Genomic DNA, 12,253 nt, shown 5'->3' on the forward strand with positions numbered 1-12,253 from the left:
TTAGTCTTCTATGCATTGTGTATTGAGAACTAATGACTTTTGCCATCTCCTTTGTGTGTTTCTTTATATGATTATTAAAAGGTTTTCAGGCCATATTTTCTAGCACTAATTTCTTTGTAAAACAGTTACCAGAACTTAAAACATGAATTCTAAGACCCCCCAGGGACTTGGATATCTAGTTGTTCTATCTTAGTCTTTCTCAGGACCTGGTATGTGCTCCTGCCCTTGGGCACTTACATGAAATTTCAGTTCCAATCATTTAGTCTGTGATGGAGGGCTAGGTTTTCAGGGATTCAGAACTTCAAAACTTTATTTTTGAATTTCAGGTTCAGAGTATGTTGGGGAGTAGCATAGTGAGTAGAGTAGGACTGTTATTCATCTCGTGTTTTGACCTACAGAAATGGCAATTTTGTGCAGGTCGGCCCAGTTCCTAGGCATAAAGCTGTTTTCTCATCCAAACCCCAACCACCAAGCCATCAAGCCCAGCATCTTAAGGGACTATCAGATGCTACCAGATGCTTACATATGAGGGCTAATCACTTCCATTGTCCTTGGAAGACATGCCAATCTGATTTAATATGTTTAGAGTGGGCATATACCCAGGATTGTTCTCTGGCCCACAGCTTAATGCTTTTGAATTAGGGAACTTAAAGCTTTCTCTCCTGTTTTATAGGGAACCCTTTATCCAGCCTTAATTAAGCAGGGACCTTGGTGATGACGCATCCTATTTCCCATTGTAGCATATATCATGGATCTGGACTCTCTCTTGACTTAGAGGCTGATTGACCACTTAATATCCATCTTTGTGGATGCTGTCTGCTTTTACATTCTCTACATTTTCCATAATTAACTGCCCCCCCATCACCATTAACTCCATTAGACATTATTGCCAGTCGAAAGTATCTGGGAATCTAATGTAAAGAAGATAAGCTACTTTGTGTTTACCTTTGAGATGTGCCCACAATTAAAGGACCAACTGGACAAGTCCAAAAGACTCTTTTAACATTTATTTACATGGAAGGAGCTAGAGACTAGTAAATTTGAATTTTGAATTTTAACACAGATTCACTTTGATAATGGCCTTTGTGGTTATGAATACCATCATCAAGATGTTTCCAGAACATTAGAGTTTTTTCTCTGAACTCTACCATTATCTGGAGAAGATACCCTTGCCATAAGTGGCTGACAGTGAGGAAACTTAGTTATAGACCAAAAGAAAGGGGTTATAATATCTAGAAGTTAGCCAAGCAGTGTTGAACTGAGAAGATGAGCCTGAGCTATTTCACTTTAAAAGGATTTCACAACCTTGAGATTTGTTCATCACTGAGCAACACGCCCTGGCAAAATAACAAACTAATGATGATTTCTGAGCATCTATCTTTAGGCTTGAAATTCTGTTATCACTATTTCATTTTTTTCCTGATTTTTAAAAGTGAATAAACTGAAATTTGAGCATGGGTATGGTCATTGCTCAGTCTATAAGAGTACTAAAAATGACTAAGTTTAGAAAGTTCCGTAGAAGTGCATTGTTACTAAAGCTTAGAATGAGGCAGCATCATTACAAATGATCTCACAGCTAGTTCTAGTCATGTGTCTTTTCTTGGGAGAAAATTCTGTAATTCTTCTGCCCAGTTGTAGATTATTTGATTACTTTTCCCTAGAGTATTGTGAAACATCTTGCTTTCTATCAACTTTTAAGTCATACTCCTTCTCCTAGTTTTTCTGAGGCTTTCAAGAAGATCTCGGTAGATCTACCTCTTACCTCCTTTTAGTGTGTTACATACTTAAATGATTTTGATTAAAATTTATAATTTTATCATAATGATTCTTGATGATATAATACTGAGTAGAAATGATAATGTTTCAGAACTAAAAATATTCCAATTTAATAATTCATTCACTGGACTTCCTGGAAAAAATGCCATAATAGCAATAAAGTTTTAAATTCTCTCTTTTGCTAGGCTTAACATTGTAGTTGTGTGAAACATAGAATAAAATATACACATTCATTTTAAATAATCAAAAAACCGTTTTCTATACTAGTTGGTGTAGTATATATTAGGAGAACATTTTTATACTTTTTTTTTTCTAAATAGCATAATATATGTATGAGTGGTTAGAAATTTCTTGTTGGTTTTCCAACTCTCCATGAAAAATCACAATAAGAAAACATTTGAAACCTATGTTTTAAAGCAAATTTAATTTGTGTTTTGATTCTTATTTTGCAATTTGGGGGTGAGAATTGCAAATTTAAAAAGAAAATAGCTTCTGAAATTTAGTGCAGTGTGCAGGCCTGAAGAAATGAATGCTATAGCTTTAAGATAAGGTAGTCTGGTGATTCCTTGCACGAAACAAGATCGATTTGGAGCAGGCTCCTACTGTTAGCTTTTTTGAAGATGGATTCTCACGCCGAAAATAACACAACATATTCTAGATAACAGCAGTTTTTCCCCCTGAAATCCACCAAAACTGAAGAAAAATCCAAGTGACTGTTCTTAGCAGCTGTGTGGCCTGGAGTTCACTGGGGAAGCTGGCTTCCTGCAGTCCCCTATTCATCACCTGCTTCAAAGACAGCCTGGCTGGCTATAGTTTGCAGGCCAGGTAGGGTGCCATTGTGCACAGTCTGGGAGGATTAGTATCAAAGCTGCGGCAACCAGGCCCTTGGTCTCGGGCTGCCATTCAGTCTAGCAGGGAGAGGCTAAGACTGGCCAAGGTCACAGTCTCCAGTGTGGAGTGGACTGGGAAAGGATCCTGAGAATAGAATGCTCTTTATGAAATCATGGCGCAAGCTTGCAGCACAGCAGGTGCCCTTCTGGAACACATAACATCTGTTTATGTTGGTATACCGTAGCTGACAACGAGATAATAGAGCTTTGAAATTTATCATTTTATTTTTGAAAAGACAACTGTATATACAATAATCCAGATGCGTATTTAGCTCCGATCTTTTATTTGAAAATTATAAAGAAAACTCACCGATTTAAGTGCTGCTTTTTACGTGTATATATTTAAGCAAAAAGCAAAGCATACTGACTATTAACCATTTACAACCATTGCTGATCAGTAATATCCAAATTCTTGGGGAGGAAATACCTAGCATTCAACATAATTTTTTTTTAATGTTCAGACATTTGTGTCAACAGATTGCAGAAGAATTTACTGAATATGCCCAACTATTTTGAATATTAGGAGATTTAGATAACCACCCCCCTCAAATAAGTGTATTTCAAGGGTGAGGTAATAATGACGCAAAAATAAAATTTTCAACTTGGACAAATTAGAGAAAAATTAAGCTGTACATGAGTTGTCATGACGACAAGGATGTTCTGTTGATGAACTGTCCTCCTCATTGTCCAATCAGATAGTAGAGCTGAAGCTGGAGCATGAACAGGAGAAGACGCACCTATTACAGCAGCATAACGCAGAGAAGGATTGCCTAGTCCGAGACCATGAACGGGAAATTGAAAACCTGGAAAAACAGCTTCGCGCTGTCAATATGGAGCACGAAAATCAAATTCAGGAGTTCAAGAAACGAGATGCACAGGTAATTATCAATAATATTTGATAAAATGGATGTCTGTTTTTAAAAAGTCATGAGCGTTTAGTGTTTTCTTATTATTCTTGTTGATGCACGCTGTTTGATCATTTGCAAAACTGACATATAAATGTGATTTTTTTTGTTTTTCTCACCCCACCCCCCTGTTTGGGGGATGAATAAGGCTTTAACTACAGAAACCACAGGTAGCCAGATTAAAAATCCCATGGCGCGCTATAACTTGGCCCCTTTTTTATAATCTTGTCTCAGTTCCTTTCATGATGGATTTTTTTTAAGGTATCTGCCCCTTACCCCTCCCCTCAGCCTTAGCAAATCCCTAAGAAATATATCAGCCTCACTCCTTGCTTTTTGTTTTAATCTCTGTAGGTAATCAAGCAGCTGTTTTAACATTTTCTTTTCCTTCCCAGTGTTGCTTTTTTCATTAGGGTCTATATTTGATTAGATCACTCGGATAGTAATTGATAAAATGACTCCAGAGAAGAACTATTTCCCATCAGGTCTGTTGCTTTTTCTTGCACACACACATGCCTCCTAGCATCCATCTCTGTAGTCCCTGTTGGAAGCCATTTGGCAGAATAACCCCCAGCTGTGGTAGCATTTGACTCCTCAAACTTGTGGATGAAATGTGCACTGTCAGCATGGAAAATTATCTTTATAAATTTCAGATAAAAAAAATCTTATTGGGTATGTATCTTTGTGTTACAATACATTCTTTAGGGTATATATAATCAAGGGCCTTTAGTGTATCCTCTCGAGGAGATTGCTGTGAAATTTTATTAAAGAAAAATTTGAGAGCAAGTGATAAAAAATAAAAAGATAATATTCTTTTCTCATAAAACCATATCATACACTAGGTCTCAATACCTTTTTTCCCATTGAAATTTAACCATACTAACCACACCACACATAAGCTTCTTCCTCTAGATATCCTTCCTTCCAAAATAATATAATTTCAAACAACAAAATAAACCTTCTGTTGTAATGTGTGTTTAAGCAATTTTATAACTATCTAAACATAAAAATACTACAATTTAAATAAGATGTTAATTTTTTTAGTGCAGAGCGGGAGGCGGTAAGGCAAAGAAAGAATAGGAGTTATTGGTTATTTTTCATTTGACCTTGAGTTGTCTTCTATTCAGGAGAATAACTGATGCAATATGAATGTACTCAGCACAGGTGTTTTTTGTCAATAATATACATTTATAGAAAAATTATTTTCAATTTGTTTTATGGTGGTGTTTGCTAACTAAAAAGGTAGTCATTGTAGTGGCCATAGTACCACAATAGTCAGGTGGTTCCTGTTAAATCAATGTGTATTATACTTTTGCCACCAATCTCATTAAAGCCTTTATAAAATATATACTGGTCTTTTGATTTTTAGCCATACAATTTATTAAGAATATTTTCAAACTTATATTCTCCTTCAAACATAATGTTAGACCTTACCATTGTTTTCCCATGGTAAGGGATATGGGTTCTGAGTCAGTGTAGGATTTGTTTGTATAGTAGAATTGAATGATGGATATAATAAAATGCATTAATTTACATAACTTCCTACTATTTTGGTGCTGTTGTTGGAAGCCGACACAAGTGGAGGCCAAATTTAGAGGAAACCTTTGTGATTTTGCATATGTCGAATCTGCCATATAGGGTGCGGTTCATCCAATCATAACAAAAGGGAAATTTTAGAACTATTATATGTAATAAAGCCACACAGATAGTATACTTAGGTCATTAATTGAATTTCTTCTTGTTGAAATAGTAAGTGTGAGGACTCTATGACCTCTTCAAATGCTGTAGTTTAGCATTATATTTCTCATATTTTGTGTCTTTCTTGGAACGTTTTGCTAATTGGAATTGCTATCATGGGAATGTCAGTAAGCAATGGAAACTTAGGCTAAATGCATTCTTGGTCAAAAGCAAAATAATTTTGCATATGTTGTACATAGTTGTTTTTAGAGAATGCAGTTCTAAAAAACTCTTATCAATAAGTTATATTTTAAAAAATGTCATGTGTACTAAAATGCTCATAATTTATATTTATCTTTGGTTATTTACTGAGGATATTAATTTAAAATTTCCTTCAGGTAAGCCCTAAATTTTCAAAATATATCTTTTCATGATTATGGTCTAAGTAATCTAATGTATAATACCTTTTCAGTTCTGAATTCCATTTATAAATTTCAAAAAAAAAAAGTGGGCATAGGATTTTCAACATAGATCTTTTTCAAATCATTGTGTTATTGTTTAATGCAGAAAAAATACATATCTTAAATAGTAGATGATATAATATTTTTTTAATTCCAGAGAGATTGATTTCAGTTAATGTTTGGCTATTCTAGTTTAGCAATGGAGGCCATTTTGTAGAAAGGAATATTTGAAATGCTTAACCAAAGAGGACCAGTGAAATATCTATTTTGGATACTGTGGCTTTGTTTGCTGCTTCTCTTCCATCAGATTCTTAAATGAGGACAATATCCTAAAACTCTATTTTTGGCTTCTTCCAAATATGTAGTGTATTGGATGCTGATAAGAAAATCATTATCATAAAGCATAGTTACTTACCTTAAGGTGAAGCATACCAACTAGGAACTCCCTTTTGGTGCATGTTTTATAATTATTAAAGGTTAGTTGTCATTCTAATAATTTCTGTTTTATAGAGCAATGATAAGATATAGAAATGTAACTAAGGACAATTAACCATTTTGTTCATTGTGTTTGGTGCAGTTAGCTAATTATTTTATGTGTAAATTATATTTTTGTCATAATATTTTGATTTTCAATGGCAGGATATATTATGATATTTACATTTGCTAAAATGAGCATTAAGTTTTAACCCCCTCATATAAGATGTTCAGTCTGGTATCTACCTAAAGTAATATGTTTAAGAAAAAGCACCCAGATCAGTAGAAATCAAGACACATAGAAATTCATAACCTTATTGTCAAATATTTCTCATTTACCACGTCCGTCTTATTGAAATCATTTTGCAGAATAATTTGATTGATTCAATTATATTTTTAATATCAAGAAAATTTATAATCTTAGCAAGCTTCTTACAACATGAAAATTTTACATGTAATTTTTGCTTTGCTTTTGAATTGTAATATAATGAAAAAATTTCTGTAGTTCATCCTATTGAATTAGAAGAAAAATAGAACATAAGTTCCTTGATCCTTTACTTGTCTTTTTAGGACTCTGAACCATTTAGAGATTGCTTGATCTTTTGTTTGTTGCCAAAGTGTGTGGTGTGCGTGAATACTGTAGAGACTGTTACATAGAATATTTGTGATCCGCCTCAGTGGTGGTGTCACCATCTTAGGACAGCTATGTGACCTGTTGCTAACAGGTACAATGGATACTGTTTGAGTGATGAGCACACTTATAGCTCTGACTTAAGCATTATAAAAGCTATTCGTGTAATAAAAACATTTGTACCCCCTTAATATTTTAAAATAAAAACAATAATAAAAAAGGAGTTAGGATAACCAGCAGCCACTGTGAACTACCATCAGTATTATGCAAATTAACTACAGCATCCTTGAAGTATATCTGAAAGTATATTAAATGTAGCATTTATATATAGTACAGGAGATAACATTGTCATCCAAATGACTTGATTCTCCAAACTGAGAATCTTAAGTCTAATATGAACAATTTTTGCATAATAAATGGACAAATCATTTTGATTTTGCCATATTGATTCACATTAAGAGCGGAACCTATCACTGATTGTAAAATGTGGAATTTGCAGTAATTCGCTCTGCTTAACAAAAAGTTTTCCTAAAAACATATTTATAAGACAATTTTAATTTAAAAAATTATATCTCAATAATATTATCTTATTTTCCTTTCATTTGCAAATATGGGCACAAGATAAAAAAATCCCCATTTATAAACTTGGTACGTGCATGTATGCAGTGGCTTATGCATTGGCAGTCATTCTTCAAAGACTGCTCCAAGGGTAAATTTAACAATATGCATACTCTGAACATTATTGTTAAACCTATATACATAGTCTTTGGGCTTTGGTAGCATTTTTATATTGAAAACATTTTATTTTAATTTCTTTATATGCAAGTTACTTTCAAAAAAGATTTAAGGTAGAATTTTATAATAAACATACACTTAAGATAACTGAAAATAATAACAAAGCAATAGTGATATTAACCACATTAGAAAATCTATGCTAAAAAATAAAGCTACAGTTAAGTTGAAGTTTTAGCTCTGAGCTTGCCTAGAAGCCACAGCAAAGAGGGAAACATGATGAATTATTTAATTCTAATTATGTAATGAAAGAAATCATAGCAGTTGTTTTGTTTTTCTAACTCTCAGTTCTGAGAGAAATATATACCATATGACTTAATATGAAGGACATTGACCAATATAACTGATGATAGTCTGTGTATGTTAAAACATTTGGAAATAAAATCTGGTGGGAAAACCTTAGTTCTTTATGTACTTTCATAAAATGTAATTTTCAGACTTTATTTTAATGTGCCAGAAATTCATTTTAATTTATTGAGGATATTATTATTCTCAAATCAAGAAACAAAGCTGCTTTGAGAAATCCAATTGTGTACATATTATGAATCATAAGAACGTATATTTTAAGTCACAGGCCTAGAAAATTCTAGTATAGTCATTTTACCACTGTGCCTTATAAAATGTCTTCATGAAGTAAAAATTAGAAACATGGATGAGATTAGAAATAACTTAGAATTTAGTGACTAACATTAATTTCCAAGTGTGTTATCCCTTTCCTATGTCAGATTCTCTTGTTCTCTTAATTTCTGCTATGAAAAACTATAAAAAGAAACAATAAAATCAAGTGGTAATCCATTTCAGGAATAAAAGATATTTGGACCTGTACTAAAATGGTTCATATCCCACCCATATAATCAAAATAGTACTTCATCATTAATAGTTATTCATTAATATCATTTGCTTGGTTCTGAAGTAGTATGTATTTTTGTTTCTTTGGGTCAAATTGCAGTGATTTTGCTTGGAAAAACCAAACTACATAAATTATATTTTTCCCTCAACCTAATGAGGCCATTGCTGTTAATGTAACCCTGTTTTTTGTTCCCCTTTTCTCCCTAGTGACACACATAGTCACATCACAGTGGTTGCCTGGTGTTCCAGCTGTGTACACACCATACTTTGATACTTATCCCCTGATAGACCAAGTTATTTGTATTACAGGGAAAGTGGAGTGGAATTGAGTATGTTTAAAGTATTAAGTGGATTTTGCTGTAATGTACAAAGTATAATGTCAGGCATTAGAAGGTTGATGGAAACATTTTTATCATTTCACTTTTATTTCATAAAAAGAAAATAAGACCTTTTAGTGGACTTCTGGTAAAAACCTAATACTGCAATTCTCAATTATTTTCTTTAGGTGAAGTTTTATAGTATTATCTAAGTGCTACATTTCTGATAGCCCAAGAACTGTCTGTGTACATTAAATATTAATAGAGATTTTCCAAACTAGACCATTTTAAAAAGGCTATGGGGGAAATAGTGTGTTTTTCTGACACCAAAAGCAGAGGTCATGCAGAATTTGCCAAATAAGGGGGCAAAAATCCTCTTTATATTTTGACATAGATGCCCTGATCCTAAGATCTTGTTCATTAGTACTCAACAGTGGTATGTTCAATAGTATTACATATGATTTAATAATATATTTGTATTATTTATATATTACTATATATTAATATGTATAAGAATACTATTTATATACTTAATTAGGAGAATATATAGGAAAATGCCATTTGAAGTAAAGCTTGTACTTTTTATAGCTCAGCAGCTTTCTTTTTCCAATATAATTCTAAAATTCTATAATTATTTTTATCTTACAACTACAAATGTAGCATATATACCTGTAGTTAAACTATTATAAATAATTCCACTTGATGCTCAACATGGAGAAAATTATATTAAATTTGAAAACAAAAATATGGGCTGAGACAAGAAAATTGATTTGTCTAAGAATGATCCATTTGTAGAAATACAGTGTATCTTTAGTCTTGTGCATATTTTTTAAATGTGGCAGTTGCCATGGAAACCACATTCTCTGGTATTTGGTTCACTTTTAGATAAGCAGTATTCCTTTTAAAGACAAACCTTCTAAATAATAACATAAAGTATTCCCTTTGAATTGGCAACTTTGTGTCAATTAATAATGATTGCTTTAAAAATCTGTCTTTTGTTCTCATTAAACTTAATGGATTCTTTAGGAATATTAAAATTGTTCTTCAAGAAGAGGTAATTAAATGCAGGAGATATTTTAAATAGGGAGTAAAATGTGATCACTCTGCAGTGGTGAAAATTGGGAGGATTGCAAGCAACCACAAGTCATTGTGTACAGTATGTTCTGCCTAACATGAAGTTTTTAGTCATATCAGGTGTCTAAGTGTCTAGCAATAATATAGTCAGATTAAGTAATCTAAAGAAATGATGACATCTAATTATTTTCCATTTATAGATAAGAAACCTGCTATTCAAGGGCACTATCTTACCCTAGGTCACAGAACCAGCAAACCAGGAATTCTTAATCTTAATTCAGTGTTCTTTCTATCACAGCCTCCTCCAAGAAAGATTCTTAGATTTTTGGAGGGACTTAGACGCAGCAAAAAAAGGAACAGGATTACATATGAATCTTTGCCTAGCATGGGAGACACTGGTACTCTTTGTTCCCCATGCTGAGATTCTTATAGCAATTTGCATTTCTTTCAGTGATTTGCTGTATTTGATATTGCTATAAAGTAATAATTGAATGCTGCTGCTTCGTTTCCAGTTTTAGTATGTAATGCCTCCTAGAACAACACTGAATTTTTATGTTTGTGTGTGTTTAACAGCAGCAGCAACAAAATAATTAATATTTACTGTATACTTCTCTTGTGCCAAGCTCTCTGCAAGGTCCTTTACATTGCATTATCTCATGCAACCCTTTAATACCTTAGAAGCATGAAATTTCCCATTTGGAAACTCTGTTTTGACTTTCTTATTTGGGTCAGAAGATGACTGTATGTTTCCATTTTATCAATGAGAAAAGATTCAGAAAGCATAAATAAATTGTGCAAGGTTTTATAACTAGTAGTTAACATACTGGAACTCATGGCAGTCCCCTGCCCCATATGCCTGCTTATGTATTAATATGAGCATATTGTCTTGGAATTTTATTTATTATGCATAAATAAATTATATGTTTAATTTTGGATTGTCAATACATTACTAGATTTAAAATATTGATACTCATCACTCAGACTGTGTAAATACAAATCAAGTTTTAGCCATTCATTTTATTCTTTGTCCAAAGCCACAAGCCATGACTATGTCTTTATTTTGAGATAAACTCTGAAGAGATATGCATTTCTTAATATTTTCTTGGGAATAAAATTTCTTCCAAAAAATTTCAGAATTTGTAGAATGAAAAAATCATACATTTTTAGAATAGGTTCACTGTTGGTTTTCACATTATTTCTGAAATATGAAGGTATGCCCAGAGTAAGGATCCACAAAGATTTTAAGTCAATGGAGCTGATCAAACACTATAAAACTGCGTAGGAATTTGTCTTTAGTAATGGTGAAGTATAGTTTGTTACGAACATGATAGGCAGATGTTTGTTATATTCACATACTGATTTGGAATATTATATATGATCAATTCATTTTACAGAATAATTTTTAAATCTCAAAGAGTTCATTGTTGATATTTTTTTCAGCCATAAAGAAACCTACATAAGGATGCTATTTCATAACAAAAGCTAGTCAAAATATTTTAGAAATGAGATCAGGGATGGTTAAGTTCAAACCTGGAGACTTTTTTCATAGAAATATAAGGAATAATTAGAAAATGTTTTTCATTAATACTCCTCAAAAGCCATTTATTATGATGTGTTGGCCTACTTCTAGAGCTATTTTGGTCAAAATGAAAATTTTAAAATAAATATTTTTTAAAAATAAATACTCCAGAGATAAATCATTATTCTATATGCTGAATGTCATTTCCATTGACATAAGGAAAAAGTGCCTTTAGGATATTTTTGTCCTGCTGCTCTTCCTTCTTTTCACCTCTGCTTCAATGAAATTTTCAAAGAATATTGGCAGAAATTATCTTTGAGGAAATATTGGATGAATAACTCTTTTTCCTTGATGTCTTGGAAAAGTCATTTTTGGATTTCTGACTTGTTCAGTTCTGTAAGAGACATCTCTGATGTCTTCATTTGTATATCTGAGGTAATTTTTTGTGTCAGAGAGGTTGAAGCCAAAGTACGAGAAATGATTGGCAAAATGATGATATCATCCAGTGTTCAAAGAGCTGGCAAATAGAAGCTTATTAAACTGTCATTTTGTCTTCTATTCAGCACTAATTGGAATCATACCTAGTTGCATGATATGAAAGATATTTAACACCTGAGCATTTTTCATGACAAAAATGACATAAATTGATGTCAGGGAGAACTTAAACTCCTATTTGAAGAGAAGAGCAAGGAATTACATGAAAATAATAGTCTGTTTTCAAAGTTATTTAATATTTGTATACAGAAAACATTTGAGAAATATTGTTATTAAGTAGAAACTTTTACATTATAAAAATTGGCCTAATTGAGCCTCAAAGTGTTGAAATTGGTGGATTAATGTGAAACTTGAGATATTATTTTTCAGTTGAAAGAAATATTAAAATTCAGTGAA

General features: G+C 32.5%; 1 protein-coding gene across 3 annotated transcripts in view; it reads left to right on the forward strand.

Moving 5' to 3' along the window:
- Nucleotides 1–12,253, forward strand: part of CEP112 (centrosomal protein 112) — a 430,862-nt gene that overhangs the window by 215,730 nt on the left and 202,879 nt on the right. For all 3 annotated transcript variants that reach the window (XM_075994691.1, XM_075994693.1, XM_012747355.2), the window contains one exon: nucleotides 3,362–3,544. In XM_075994691.1, coding sequence (XP_075850806.1) covers nucleotides 3,362–3,544 — 183 coding nt within the window. The remainder of the gene's footprint in view (nucleotides 1–3,361; nucleotides 3,545–12,253) is intronic.

The sequence above is a fragment of the Microcebus murinus genome, chromosome 18 (assembly GCF_040939455.1).
Source record: "Microcebus murinus isolate Inina chromosome 18, M.murinus_Inina_mat1.0, whole genome shotgun sequence".
NCBI lineage: Eukaryota > Metazoa > Chordata > Mammalia > Primates > Cheirogaleidae > Microcebus > Microcebus murinus.